Raw genomic sequence first — 15,468 nt, forward strand, 5'->3', positions numbered from 1 at the left:
GTCACAATAAATGAAATCTATCGTAGTGGTTGTATACATGTAGACTATATGTTTGGATGTGAAATAAAGGTTCCAATGTTGGTTACAATAATTTCAATATATATATGGGTGGGTCTACACCCACCGTTGGGGGCTCCAGCTGGGCATTTTAAGTTTTTTTTTTTTTTTATATCAATTTTTAATACTATTAAATATTTTTTTAAAAAAAAAATTTACAATATTATTATATTAAACTTTCTTAATCACTAAACCAAAAAAAAAAAAAAAAGGGAGCAGTAGCTTTGAGCGGAATCCCTAGCTTTTTCCTATATGTGTGTGTGTGTGACTCACAATATTATTCGAGCATAAAATTTTAGCAATCAGATGATATTGTACAAATAACAATGAAATAAGCATTTTAGTGTTCAAACGTTATTTTCCACAAACGGTAGATGCATGGAATTGGATACCATGATACAATTGGAAACTAGATCCCTTATATATATGTTGAAATATAAAATGCCAATTAAAACAAAACACTATCAATGGAGCAGAAAAGCAACTGGAAATGGTAAGGAAGAATAAATCAATTCTTGGTGTTCATGCTATCCTTCACTATCTCCGCCTTTTCTTTGATGCTTTCCTTCGACAGTTCAGCCTTGCCTAACATGCTGTCTTTCGCCTTTTGGGCTGTGTCTTTGGTTGTTCCCCATGCTTCTTCTGCTGTATGCTTTGCCTTCTCAGTGACATCCTTGGCTGTCTCCGACACCTTCCCAGCTATATCTTTTGTCTTTTGGGTCACCTAAGGTTTCATGAATTATTTGGACACAAATAAGCAATAATTGTTGAAAATAATTATTAAGAAGATGAATTTTATTCAATGTGTCTAAATGCATAAGTTGGGTACGAACATGTTCTGCAGCAGAGGAAGCCTTATCATTGATAGTTTCACCAGTTTTCTTCGCCTCATTTGCTCCTTGTTTTATTGCCTCAGTGGCCGCCGAAGCCTCTTGACGTGAACAGCTTGCCTATGACACAAAAAATTCGTTGGCATGCATGCAGCACGTCTTCATAATACTTATTGAATGCAGGCAAAAATATAACAAGAAACATATTTTTTTAAATTTTTTTTTTCATGTAAGTATCATATTTTTTCACTTTATTTAAAGAGAGTGCGCCAAACTTTTTTTTTATTCGGGGATCGAGGGGGTTGAACCCAAAACCTCCATTTTAATTTGGAGGTTTATTTTGGTGTTATGCCATCAGACCATAGCATATATATATATATATATATATAGACGGCAAAACTACTCTCATAATTTTTATGCTAAAAGACATCAACTAATATATATATATTTCAATGAAAAATACTATATATATGCCAACAAACATATCAAATGATATTTTGTTAAACGTGTTACGTTATCCATCCACCCTTAAATTTTATTTTCTAAAAAAAGGTTGATCTGGCCTGCACGTGAGAGAGAGTATTGATGAATAATCTCACATTGTCTGTGGATGGACAAGATTTTGACTCTTGGACATGTTTATAATGAATGATCAATCATCTTTTATAGAACCAGTTTTATAAGATGAGTTAGATCCATAAATTTCTTCATGATCTAGTAGTTGATGAGTAGTACACTATCCACGTAATATAATACAGTGCGATGGACGTGATCGCAAAAGAATTATTTAAAAGAAAAGGGGAACCATGAGTAAGAAAACTATACCAAAAAGAGGAGCATGAGAATAATGTGAGAAACTTAAAACCACCTGAAAAATCATGTCTACATTGCTAATGAAGGCTGACTTACATGAATAGGTCTTGGACTCGTAGAGGCCACAAACAGCCTAGAGTTCCAGGTGCTCCTCCTGCTGATGATTGCTGCTGATCTAGATGGACCAAATTTCTGGATGCAGGTGACTAAGGGTAAGCTTGCCATCTTTCCCATATAATGGATTTTAGTTGCTTTAGAAACTGAATATATATAAAGAATTTCACTTGGACCTTTCTATCATGGAGAGTACTTACCGCATTTGATTGGTTTTAAAACTATCCTTTGCAGTCAGTGGGATCCAATATTTTAGGACCGTTAGCGTTCACTTCGTTCATAACTTTCTTTTTCAGGATTTAACTAGTAATATTGCATTCTTAAGTTGCTCGTACATCCCATTTAAAAAAAAAAAAATTTATATATTTAGTTTCAAGTTTGCATTGTTCTTATATATTTTTCACGTCAAGATAAATTTATTGGCAATGTCAAATTAATTCAGAATGGTTTTTTGCATTTTGAGTATTATATATTATTCTTGAGAAAAGATATTTGCAACCGTAAATTGTGCAACTTCCGTATAATCGTTTTGAAAAAAGTAAATAAAATATGGGATTCATATAAAAATTAATTTTTTAATAGTACACCTCACTCTTTTTCAAATCGATTATATGGCGATTACGCGGCATTATTATCTCCTTTTATGAATCGATAAAATTTTATTACATGAATCAAAAAATACCAATAAAACAAGAACCTATGTTTAATGGCGGAACCACATGCATGATTGATGCATGGCTAGTGAGTGCAATGTTTTAAAAACTTTCTATGTTATATTTAAAATTTTATAAAAATGTAAAAACAAGAAAATCTAAGTTTTGTACCGACTAATAAAACGTGTAGTCCATCAATAAAAAGTAAAATCTATTTACTTGTAAATAAAGATAATCCTAACATGTAAGAAAAATTATCTCAATTCAAACACCCTAACTTCATTCACCCTAATCCTAACATGGGCCACGTATTTAATAATCTCCAATGGGCCGGGTTTTAGTCCAAAGTAACCCCAAGTTGTTCAATAAATACTTTTGGGCTTTAAAAAACTTCTCGAGCCCACTTGTGAGAATCGCGTCTAATGCTAGTAGGAACACACTACTTATGCATTGACATAACCATATTATCCGCTTAAAATTGTATTAGGAAAAATTCTAAATATAAATCTCACACTCCTGCATACTACTTAAAAATAAATGATTTTATCTTTTTATCCTTATGTTTCATGAAATATGAAATATAAAATAAAAAAATCAAATCAAATATTTTTAAGTGGTGTGTAGAGTGTAAAACTTCTATATAGCACAATTATTGTTTTAGAGAAAAAATTGTATTGGGCGAGCAAGCTGACGAGCAAGATGATGAAGAGCTAAGGATAAGCGAGCATAGCATTGTGAGCGAACAAGGTCAAGGGGGAGCAAAGGGTAAGCAAGCATAGCATCGAGGGAGCAAGGTCGAGGGCAAACCAAGATAGACAAGCATAGAATTGGGTGAGCAAGGTGATAATCCAACAAAGGATAGGCGAGCTTAGTATCAAGCGAGCCAAGAAATAGGTGAGGAAAAGCCTAGGTGAGTAATAGTGGTCGTGACGAAAAGATATCGTAATCTGAGTGTTGATGTCGTGTTTCGCGGGCCTGGGCAACTCCTCACTCTCGGTACACAAGCTCGATCCTACACAGTCAGAAACGGGGAGGGGACCTCGTGGTCCATTAATCCTCCGATGCTTGAGTCAGTACTAAGAGAGATAAAGCTAGAGAGAGAGTTAAGAAGAGAGAGAGAGAGAGAGAGTATTTTTTCATCACCCCTTTCGTTGTTGGGTCGCCCCTATTTATAGTTACCTTTTAGAAGCCCCCTATGGTTGGATTTCGTGTAACGCAAGACAATTTGCCCCGCGGGCCGTGTTACCGAGCAGCTTAAGCGTTGTTTCCTCACCGAGTGGCGATTACGCCTAACTTTCTCTGTGTACCGTTCTGGTCTTGGGTCGCATTTAATGCCGCGCGCCCTGCGCTCTGTAAGGCATTTAATGTGACATGGCCTCTGCTCTAGGCCGCATTAAATGCGACGTGGCCACTGTTCTGGGCCGCATTTAATGTGACATGGCCTCTGTTATGGGCCGCATTAAATACGATTTGGCCTCTGTTCTACATCCCATCTGTTCGGTGATGTCGGCCATAGTCCCTCTTTCTTCCTTTCTTAGCTTTTGAACCCCTTCCTTGGCTTTGGTTAAGGCCTCGTCTGGGCTTTGGTGACCGGGTTGGGCTCTATTGGCCGGCCCAACCCCTGTTACAAGCCCTTTCTACTTTCTTGGGCCTAAGGTAATGATTTTCTTCCCACTACAATACCCTGCAAACTTTTAGCACGATGGTGGGCTGGAAATTCAAAAATCCCTTCTGTCATCCCGGAGTCGATTCGTTCTTAGCGCACATGCTATGATACTGCTGCACAGGCTTCCCGCTATTGAGGCACCTCTTCGAATTCCGCAACGCCGCTTTAAGCTGGCAACCATTCATTTCGCTGCCCCTTTCCCCCCTTTTCCTTCATTCTTACGTTTTGCTCCTTACTCTTCTCTTTCTCTGCTATATTCACTTCGTATCTCCGATTACCTCCTCGGTTTCTCTTCTCCCTCATTCTCCATGACTAAGCAAGCTGTACACGAGTCCCGTTTCAACTACTTCGCAGGGCATCAGTGGGTCTCGTCCATGACCAAGACTGAGCTTCATGCTTTCTGCAGGGAGTTTCCACTTCCCGATGGGACTTCGGTTGAAGTCCCGTCGCCTCACGTCACCATGACAGATCGCTAGGGTCTAGTGCCGGCAATGGCGCTTTACCCTCACATGTTCACCACCGGTCTTTGCTCTCTGTTTTGTCGTCCCGTTCGTAACGTTCTAGACTATTGGAAGCTTGCCCCAGCACAATTGAACCCTAACGCCTGGCATTTCCTCCTGGCCAGTTGTGTGGCCTTCCGGCTCGTTTTATCCGATTCGGAAGACTACCCAGACCTCACCGCTCGTGAATTTCTGAGCGTGTACTAGATTACAAGACTCAACGGAAACTGCTGTAGTTTTCAATCTTATACTGCCGAGAGACGCTTTACACCCTTGGAGAGGCACTATTCCTCACTAAAAGAATGGCATCGACGCTTCTTCTTTGTGAGGGGCACTGGCTGGGAGTGTCCCGAGGGGGAGAGGGACTATGGCGAATTCCCTGTTCGGTCAGTATGGGGTAAAGTTCTGACCACCAAATCCCTGGCCATCACCTTATCGGAGACAAAGGAATTCTGGGTTGCCTCTGTCGTGTCGTGGGTTTTGGCCCATCCTGACCTGTCGAAGACGGATGCACTTCTGAAAGACGACTACATACGCCGCTACCTTGTCCTCCCGTTCCGTAATCATGTGCTGGGCCGGGACTTGCTGGCGGGCCCGCTTTCCTCGTTCAAGGAAAAACGTCCTGCGACTTCCCCTCCCTAAGGAGACCGGCCGAAACGACAACGTACCGAACCGAAGGCGCCCATTCCTTCCGGGCCTGCCCCCACCAAGGAACCCCCCACGACTCTACCCCTCCCTCCTAAACCTAAGGCTATTCAGCGAAAGGGAAAAGGCCCTCGGCGAGCTGCACATGGGGGTGAATCTGGCCGGGCGGCCTGTAAGGGTGGCTTGGTCAAAATTATGGAGAGTGCTGGTCGACCCGCTCCTGGCGTTGGCTCTTCTGGAGGTATATCATCATAAATTTCCAAACGTATACATACATGCATGTGTCCTGTTCGATCTACAACTAATCACCTTTACTTCTTCTCGGACAGGTCCTACAGGTGAAGTAGATGCCGGGACCGCCGCCGCCTCTCTCTTCGCTACAGCCTTCGAGGGCCCCGAACCTAGCGGGTCGGGGCAGGTTCCGGGCGCCTTCACCTCCTTCAAGGAGGCTCTCTCCAAAGTGGAAGGTCTCTTGCGCGAGCCACCTATCTCTTTTGAAGAGATGCTCACGGAATTCGACGCATCCTTTGAGGGAGGTCTACCTCATTCTCCTACCTTCGCCCCCGATCGCATCGGCTCGGGTTCCTTCGGGGGTTCCCCAACCCATGTCTCAGCTATTTTTCTTCCTGAAGGAGGAGGTTTGCCTGCCCGGGAGCCCGATCTTCCTGAAGTCATGGAGCAAGAGCCCGAGGTGGCTATTCTCAGACCTGGAGTCGGGGAACCAGGCTGTTCAGGTTCAACTGCTCCTGACCAACTCGGGGTCCCAATGTTCGTTCCATTACCGATCTCACTTGTCGAGCCAGACTCCCCGATCATTTTAGAACAAGTTCCCCTTTTGGAAGGGATTGCCCAAGTATTGGCTCTTCCTTCTCGGTTCTTGTTGACGTTCCTTATCGTTCCTCCTTGCCCCGCCGCAGGATACTTACCAGGTGGGAGTAGAGATTGATCCCTCCCCCAGTGGCGTTCCCTCCTACTCATACGAGGTGTCGGGCGGGATCTCAGTCCAAGTTGGAGGCCCTCCAAGCTCTCCCCCCGCCCCTTCGCTAGTTCAAGAGGATGCATCCTTCATTCTACAACCAAACATCGACCTGGTGGAGATAGAGGATGACCCTTCCCCGTGTGGCAGCCTCTTTCCCATTAGTGATGATCAGGTCGAGGGCCCGGTCCCCTTGCAGGACCCTCCCGCAGAGGCCCCCCTTCCAATCGAGGGAGGAACAATTTCGTTTCCTAATCATCGATTGGTCACCCTGCCTCAGGTGCCCGTCGACACCCCTTCTTCTTCCGAGCCAAGAGTATCACTGGGTTCGGGATCCGGTCATACCAGGACCCGAACAGCGTTCTTCAAATCGTACTTCCAGAAATTCCAACCGCTCTTTGTTCACGTGAGTTTCCTTCCACTCGACCGCTTCTCTCCTCGTTCTCCTTTCTTTTTTGGCTTTGCTTTGCTTTTTCTATGGATTAGCGTCGAGGACTTTGCCGATTTGGTTTCCCGAGAGCAAGAAGTTCTAGAAGAGGACCTCAAGACTCAGAGGGCACTAAACAAACTTCTAAACCTCCGAGGGGAGAAGATGCTTGGCCAGAAGCAAGCCCTAGAGGTAGAGAACGAGTCCCTGCGGGAGAGTAACACGTTTCGTCTCCAGAAGATCCACGAACAGAGGAAACTCAACAGGGATATGGCCGAGATGATGAAGGTCATGAGTCTAGAGCTTGACCTTAAGCGTAAGGAGCTTGAGCTGAAGGGTATGGAAACAGACAGGCTCCATGTTAAATCCTTATTTTAGCTGGAAAGCGTACCGCATGGGTTCTATGGCGTAGTGTCTTGATTAAATCCTCAAACCTCGAACCCCGACCGCAGCTCTGTTTGGGTAGCGACTGCTTTTCTCCTAGAGTTTACCGAGCTGCTCATTATACTTCGTACACACATGGGCGGCTGAAACTACGGTCCTCTTGTCGGCTGTCCTGGGGTTACCCTTCGCTGACACTCTTCTTTCTTTATCTGGTCCAAGTCTCACCCAACTACTGTCCACTGCCCCAGGTGCCTTTATTACACTCATGATTCAAGTTTCGCGCTTGGCTTCCTCGTTTGCCACCTCTTTATACTACCCACATGCCGACCAAGGTCCTCCACATTTATTTCTCCCCAACGACCGCTCCTTGGGATCTAAGTCTTGTCGGGGATGCGTGGGCGAATCTTAGGGTTCCTGTGGGTACGTGGAGGTGACGTGGGCCGTTAGGTGTCATGGGCCCCAGGTTCACTCCGAACCATTCTCGGCTATAAAGAGGGGACGTGCTTACCTCCTACTAGGGCATAGCTGGCCTATTTTCTCCTTTCATTGTATTTGTTGGTCCACTATCACCTCCCCCCTTTTGTCACTTAAGGGAGGCGGATGCGTTTGGTTCTGGCGTTTGGGATGCTGCTGGTGGGAGTTCGGCTGCTGCAAGCAGGGCGAACTCCAGACGGCTCTTGCTCTTGCCCTCTTGCTTATCACGCCTCACTTGTTCCTGCCCTCTTGCTTATGGGGTCTCCGTGAGCATGTGAACAAGAACCTGCTTCCCACAGGTTCTAGACAGTGTTCGGTCAAGGTGGGGGCGTGGCTGTTGCTGCCGACGAAGGTGGAGACAGATGCTGGTGGAAAGGGGGCTCTATCCCGTTCGTTGCCTGCCCTTCGACATGCTGTTACTTGCGCTGTTGCCGTCTCCTAGTTGCAACCTTGAATTCGAGTTTGTCACTAGGAGACCTCTAGCCGTAAGCCGCCCAACTCCTCGCCCACAGAAGAGGGGACTAACTTTTTTGAACCTTCCGGGCATCCCTCCTCTTAGGGCTGCCATGTTTGTTCTTTTGTAGCCACTTCTTAGTTGGCCCCCCCTCTTTTTATCTTTTCTTTTCTCTTTTTTTTTTTTTTTTTTTTTTTTTTTTTCTTTTTTTTTTTTTTGTTTTTGTTTTTTTGTTTTTATGTAAGGATTCTACCTGTGACTCTTGTTCGGGATGTGTGTATATCAAGGATCTTGCCTAGCTCTTTCTCTTCGGGCTCCTTATATTTTGTTTTGCCTTCGCTTTTTCCTAGTGCTTCTCTCCCCAAGGCATCTTTTCCTGCTCCTTAGCGTGAAGCTTGGAAGCTTGCCAACGTGATTCTTCCTTTCTCTTGGGCACGAAGCTCGTCAAGTCATTCGGACTGCGCTTTGTGCTTCGTGGGTTGGCACTCTTGGGTCAGCTGGACCTGAGGGGCCCCGCTCCCCGCCAACGTGATTCTTCCTTTCTTTTGGGCATGAAGCTCGGCAAGTCATTCTGACTTCTCTTTGTGCTTCGTGGGTTGGCTCTCTTGCGTCAGCTGGACCTAAGGGGCCCCGCTCCCCGCCAACGTGACTCTTCTTTTCTTTTGGGCACGAAGCTCGACAAGTCATTCAGACTGCGCTTTGTACTTCGTGGGTTGGCACTCTTGGGTCAGCTGGACGCGAGGGGCCCCGCTCCCCACCAAAGCGATTCTTCATTTCTTTTGGGCACGAAACTCGGCAAGTCATTCGGACTGCGCTTTGTGCTTTGTGGGTTGGCACTCTTGGGTCAGCTAGACCGGAGGGGCCCTACTCCCCGCCAATGCGATTCTTCCTTTCTTTTGGGCTCGAAGCTCGGCAAGTCATTCGGACTGCGCTTTGTGCTTCGTGGGTTGGCACTCTTGCGTCAGCTGGACGTGAGGGGCCCCGCTCCCTGCCAACGCGATTCTTCCTTTCTTTTGGGCACGAAGCTCGGCAAGTCATTCGGACTGCGCTTTGTGCTTCGTGGGTTAGCAGTCATGCGTCAGCTGGACCCAAGGGGCCTCACTCCCCGCCAACGCGACTCTTCCTTTCTTTTGGGCACGAAGCTCGGCAAGTCATTCGACTGCGCTTTGTGCTTCGTGGGTTGGCACTCTTGGGTCAGCTGGACGCGAGGGGCCCCGCTCCCCGCCAACGTGATTCTTCCTTTCTTTTGGGCATGAAGCTCGGCAAGTCATTCTGACTTCGCTTTGTGCTTCGTGGGTTGGCTCTCTTGCGTCAGCTAGACCGGAGGGGCCCTACTCCCCGCCAATGCGATTCTTCCTTTCTTTTGGGCACGAAGCTCGACAAGTCATTCGAACTGCGCTTTGTGCTTCGTGGGTTGGCACTCTTGGGTCAGCTGGACGCGAGGGGCCCCGCTCCCTGCCAACGCGATTCTTCCTTTCTTTTGGGCACGAAGCTCGGCAAGTCATTCGGACTGCGCTTTGTGCTTCGTGGGTTAGCAGTCATGTGTCAGCTGGACCCAAGGGGCCCCACTCCCCGCCAACGCGACTCTTCCTTTCTTTTGGGCACGAAGCTCGGCAAGTCATTCGACTGCGCTTTGTGCTTCATGGGTTGGCACTCTTGGGTCAGCTGGAAGCGAGGGGCTTCACTCCCCACCAACGCGATTCTTCATTTCTTTTGGGCACGAAGATCGACAAGTCATTCGGACTGCGCTTTGTGCTTCGTGGGTTAGCAGTCTTGCATCAGCTAGACCCAAGGGGCCCCACTCCCTGCCAACGCGACTCTTCCTTTCTTTTGGGCACGAAGCTTGGCAAGTCATTCAACTTCGCTTTGTGCTTCGTGGGTTGGCACTCTTGGGTCAGCTGGACGCAAGGGGCTTCGCTCCCCACCAACGCGATTCTTCATTTCTTTTGGGCACGAAGATCGACAAGTCATTCGGACTGCGCTTTGTGCTTCGTGGGTTGGCACTCTTGGGTCAGCTAGACCCGAGGGGCCTCGCTCCCCGCTAACGCGACTCTTCCTTTCTTTTGGGCACGAAGCTTGGCAAGTCATTCGGACTGCACTTTGTGCTTCGTGGGTTGGCACTCTTGGGTCAGCTAGACCTGTGGGGCCCCGCCCCCGCCAACGCAATTCTTCCTTTCTTTTGGGCACGAAGCTCGGCAAGTCATTCGAACTGCGCTGTGTGCTTCGTGGGTTGGCACTCTTGGGTCAGCTGGATGCGAGGGGCCTGCTCCCTGCCAACGCAATTCTTCCTTTCTTTTGGGCATGAAGCTTGGCAGGTCGAGATCGGGCTTAAACGCCTTGATTCATTTCAGGGGTGTAGAATACAGCAATGCTACATTTCACAGTTAGTTCACTAAACCTTTAACTAGTAGCATTTTTACATATATTCGAGCTTAGCTTGTGCTATTTTCATACAAAATACTTCCTCAAATGCTCCGCGTTCCATGGGTGAGGCAGCTCGTTCCCTTCATGGTCTTTTAGCCGGTATGAGCCGGGTCTTCCGGTCGCCGCCACTAAGTATGGTCCTTCCCACTTGGTACCCAGCTTCCCCCCTTCATGAGTTGTAACTCCTGTCTGCTTTAAGACCATGTCCCCTACTTTAAAGTTGTGAGGTCGGACTCGTTTGTTGAAGTATGACTCGAATTTTCGTTTGTTGGTCGCTACTCGGCTTGCTGCTTCCTCTCTTCTCTCTTCCAGGAAATCTAGACTCTCCCGGAGTCGCTCTTTATTCCGGTCGGGATCATATTGTTGCACCCTGTATGTGGGTATGGCTACTTCCGCTGGTATCACGGCCTCCACCCCATAGACTAGGGAGTAAGGTGTTTCTCCGGTTGGGGTCCTTACCGACGTTCGGTAGGCCCACAACGTGCTCGGGAGCTCTTCTGTCCATTCCCCTTTCTGTGCTCCCAATTTCTTTTTTAAGATGTTGAGCAGCATTTTATTGGTTGCTTCTATCTGTCCATTGGCCTGTGGGTGTCCCGGAGAGGAGTATTTGACTTTGATCTTGAGTTCCGTGCACCATTCTCGATAGTGTGAGCAGTCAAATTGTGGTCCGTTGTCTGAGATGAGACTTTGGGGAATACTGAAACGATAGATTACGGACTTCCAAAGGAAATTCGTTATTGCCCTAGCCGTGATCGTTGCTAGAGCTTCCGCCTCCACCCACTTGGTAAAGTAATCCACTGCCACCACGACAAACTTCACCCCTCCCTTGCCTGTCGGGAGGGGCCCTACAAGGTCCAATCCCCATTGGGCGAAAGGCCATGGAGCTGTGATTGAAGTAAGCTCGGCAAGGGGACAACGAGGTATGGGGGCATTTTCCTGGCACTTAAGGCACTTCCAGGCGAATTTGTCAGCATCTTTGTGGGCGTTAGGCCAATAGTATCCTGCCCAGACGGTTCGCATTGCCAATGCCCTTCTGTTCGTGTGACTATCGCACATCCCTTCATGGATCTCTGCCAACACGTATTGCGCCTGCTCGCGGGAGATGCACCTTAATAGTGGCTCAACATATCCCCTTTTATACATAATTCCCTCTACCAGTGTGAATCAGGCCACTCGGTTTCTAACCTTTCGGGCTTCCTTCCGATCATCTGGAAGGACTCCTTCTTGAAGGAACCTCGAGACGTCCATAGCCCATTCCGGGGGTGAGTGGGCCTCGATAGTCGACACCCTAATCCCCACCGCAGCTAGGTCGATGGTCTGGGCAACCACATGGTCTGGGAGTGGGACCTCTTCTTGCCTCGAAGCTGCCTTAGCCAATCGATCCGCTTCCCAATTCTCCCCTCTAGGGATCTGATGGATAGCAGAATACTGGAAATGGTCCCGTTCCTCGCCAACTCGTTGTAGATATCTTTTCAGGTTTTCCCCTTTTGTGAGGAATCGTCCTGTCACCTGCCCCACCACTATCTGTGAGTCAGCTTTCAATTCAACTTCTGTTGCGCCAAGGGATCTGCGATCGTCAATCCTGACAGGAGCGCTTCGTATTTTGCTTCATTGTTGGTGACCTTAAAACTGAGCTTGAGAGCGTAATATAATCTTTCGCCTGAATCCGTTACTATGTGTATCCTAGCTCCGCCACCATTTTGACAAGACAAGCTGTCGACATAGACTAGCCACGACTTGCCTCACGGGGCATCGATTACCTCTTCGGGGAAATTTGAGTATTCGGCAACAAAATCCGACAGTACTTGTCCTTTCATTGACATTCTGGGGAGGTATTCGATTTTGAATTCGCTTAACTCAATTGCCCAACTAGTCATTCGTCCTGAAACATTAGGTTTCTACAATATCTTTCTCAGGGGCACATCAGTTTGGACCTTCATTGGGTGGGCCTGAAAGTAGGGCCTTAATCGTCTGGCGGCGATCACTAGCGCAAAGGCAAGCATCTCCGTCCAAGGATTCCTGGCCTCTGCGCCTCGGAAGGCTTTGCTAATGTAATAGATTGGGCGTTGAACTCCAGCCTATGTTTGGATCAACACTGAGGATATCGCACTGGTGTCATCGCTAGATACACCGTCAGGCTTTCTCCCGGGGTGGTTTGGCTGAGTAGCGGTGGGTGTGCCAGATATTTTTTTAGTTCGTCGAAGGCTCTGTTACAATCCTCATCCCATTCTTGCGCTTTCCGAAGGACATTAAAGAAAGGGAGACATCAGTCAGTCAATCTGGCGATGAAACGACTCAGGGTAGCTATCCTCCCTATCAGCTTATGAACCTCATTGATGCTCCTCGGCGGAGGCATGTTCATGATGGCTTTGATCTTTTTGGGATTGGCTTCGATGACTCGGTTTGAAACCATGAAGCCCAGGAACTTCCCCGATTCCACCCCAAAGGCGCATTTATGCGGGTTGAGTTTCATCTTATATTTTCTCAGCACCGCGAAGGCTTCGCGGAGATCGTTGAGATGCTGCTCGGTCCTCTTGCTCTTGACCAAAAGATCATCTACGTAGACCTCCATTTTTCTCCCGATCTGGTTCTTGAACATCCTGTTGACCAAGCATTAGAATGTTGCTCCCACGTTCTTCAGGCCGAAAGGCATTGTCGTGTAGCAGTAAAGTTCTCTGTCGGTGATAAATGTTGTTCTCTCTTCGTCATCAGGATCCATCCTTATCTGGTTGTAGCCAGAGTATGCATCCATGAAACTAAGTAGCGAGTGCCCTGTTGTCGAATCGACTATCAGATCAATCCTTGGGAGAGGAAAGCTGTCCTTCGGGTATGCTTTGTTCAGGTAGGTGAAATCAACGCACATCCTACATTTCCCGCTCACCTTTTTGACCAGCACAACATTAGAGAGTCATTCGGGATAGTAAACCTCTCGAATGAAGCCCACGGCCAGGAGGCGTTCGACTTCCTCGGCTATGGCCATGTACTTCTCTTCATTGAAACTACTGCGCTTTTGCTTGACTCTCTTTACGTCAGGGTTCACGCATAGCCGGTGCTCCATCACTGACCCGTCGATTCCCGGCATTTCTTCGTGGCACCAAGCAAAAACATCGCGATGTTCCTGCAACAGCTGTCTCATAGATCGACTCAATTCTTCGGGCATTCTGGACCCCATTCGTACAGTCCATTCCGGGTTCCTAGAATCCATAGGAATCAAAACCAAGGGTTCGTTGGGCTCTGCTCGTCTTAGCGTTTCTTCATCCCTCACTTCGTGGTCTAGCTTGGTCGCTGTTGAGGGTGGTAGTTGAGTTGCCTCCCCCGGACTTGTCCGCATTCGCTCCTCTCGGTGTTCCCCCTCTTTTTCCTGTCCCATCTGAACGAGCAGCTCTGACTCGGCGGCCTCCTCGGGAATCAATTCCAGGGTCTGCACAATTACTGCTTTTAACTTCATCTCCTTGGTATAGCAGTCCTTTGCAGTCTGCTGTTCACCTCACATCTCCCCCACCCTTTCCTAGTCGAAAATTTCACTTTCAAATGGTACGTGGAGGTGACGGCCCTCAGTTGGTTCAACGACGGTCTCCCAATTATTACATTGTATGAGGATGGGGCCTTCACCACCAGGAAGTCCACTATGAGGGATGTAGTTTTGGGGGTTGTACCTACTAGTACCGATAGGGCAATTGCATAGGCCGACTGGATGGTGTCCCCTGTGAAGCCTCTGAGGGGAGTCGGGCTGGCCGTAATCGAACGCGGGAAATTCCCATCCTGCTGAAGGCTTCCCAAAAGAGGATGTCTGCGGAAATGCCATTGTCGATCAATATCCTTCTGGTTCGGTAGTTGTCTATCTGCATTGTTACTACCAGCGCGTCGTCATGGGGTCTAAACAGCCCCTCCCCGTCCTCTTCACTAAATGTTATCAAATGTTCCCTAGTCGGGTCTCTGGGGTGCGTTCGTTGGGTGGAGAATACTTCTCCGTACCTGGCCTTCCTTGCGTGGGCTTTCCGAGCGGAGGAAGTTGTTCCCTCGGCATATCCTCCAGCTATGGTGCCGATTTCTCCTAGAGAAGGTTTTTCCCCCCTCGACCTCTCCTGACATAGGCTTACTTTGCAAGGGTTTGCAGTTCCTCTCCTTTCGGGACTCGCACTATCCCTTAGGGAATAGTCCTGATTTTCATAAATCGGGCTGCGGCTCCTAGTGGCCGGATCTTGCCTTCTTCGTACGGGACTTCGGTCCCAATCTCCCAGCACGGTGCTCCGGTCTCAGTCTCTCCTGGGCAGAGGGTGGTATTCCTGTTGCAAATCACTTCTTTTATCATTGTTCCGTCCGGTTCGGATCCTCGGGTCGTTAGGCCTTCCCCATTTGATATAACAGTCCTTAGTGTTGTGTCCATTGCTTCGGTGAAAAGAACAATATTTGGATCGCGCCGGGCTCAACCCCAGTCCCTCCCATCGACTCGGGTTTTCCCTTTCTTCTACTGCCAAGCTAGAGTGTAGGCGTGGGCCATGCTTTCCCTTACTTTTGACTTCGTGAGTTCGCTTCTGGGGGGGCTCCTCAGTCGAGCTCCCAAAGCCGCTCTGTCGCTTTCCTGTCTGCTCTTTCTAGGTCCAACTTCCTTAGCGTTGTTAGTGCTTGGAGTGTGTCTTCCCTATTTATGTAACTGTCCGCCCGGTCCATAAACTCCCTCAAATTTGATGGTGTTTTGCGAGCAATTTTTGCCATGAATGGACAGCGAGGCTAGATCCCACCCAATAACGATGCCAACGTGATCTTCTCATCTTGGTCATCCGTCGTCATTCGTTCCTTGTTAAAGCAGGAGAGATATGACTTAAGGCTCTCATCATCCCTCTGCTTGACGGTTAGCAAATAGGCCGCTGGCCTCCTCCTCATTCGGCTGGCCATAAGCTGCGTTAGGAACTGGCGTGCTAGCTCCTTGAAGCTATCCACGGTTTTGGGTTGCAAGGAGACAAACCACATTCACGCCGCCCCCTTCAGGGTGAGACAGAACGCCTTACACACTACCTCACTGGGGAAACCGTGAAGAGTCATGTGGGCTT

At 48.0% G+C, this 15,468-nt stretch overlaps 1 protein-coding gene across 1 annotated transcript; it reads right to left on the reverse strand.

Moving 5' to 3' along the window:
* Positions 1–384: 384 nt before the first annotated feature.
* LOC108997865 (uncharacterized protein At4g13230) lies at positions 385–2,005 on the reverse strand. Its single transcript, XM_018974250.2, has 3 exons — positions 1,797–2,005; positions 891–1,007; positions 385–781 (listed from the first exon to the last, which is right to left on the reverse strand). Exons 1-3 carry the CDS (start codon positions 1,932–1,934, stop codon positions 566–568), a joined length of 471 nt encoding a protein of 156 aa, XP_018829795.1. The 5' UTR covers positions 1,935–2,005; the 3' UTR covers positions 385–565.
* Positions 2,006–15,468: the final 13,463 nt, after the last annotated feature.

Source organism: Juglans regia, chromosome 8, assembly GCF_001411555.2.
Source record: "Juglans regia cultivar Chandler chromosome 8, Walnut 2.0, whole genome shotgun sequence".
In the NCBI taxonomy this organism is placed as follows: domain Eukaryota; kingdom Viridiplantae; phylum Streptophyta; class Magnoliopsida; order Fagales; family Juglandaceae; genus Juglans; species Juglans regia.

Coding starts and splice junctions, on each gene's coding strand:
- LOC108997865 (XM_018974250.2), bottom strand. CDS start 1,934: ATGGGAAAGATGGCAAGCTTACCCTTAGTCACCTGCATCCAGAAATTT. Junction 1,008..1,796: donor CGAGTCCAAGACCTATTCAT/GTAAGTCAGCCT, acceptor TTTGTGTCATAG/GCAAGCTGTTCACGTCAAGA. Junction 782..890: donor CTTCCTCTGCTGCAGAACAT/GTTCGTACCCAA, acceptor ATGAAACCTTAG/GTGACCCAAAAGACAAAAGA.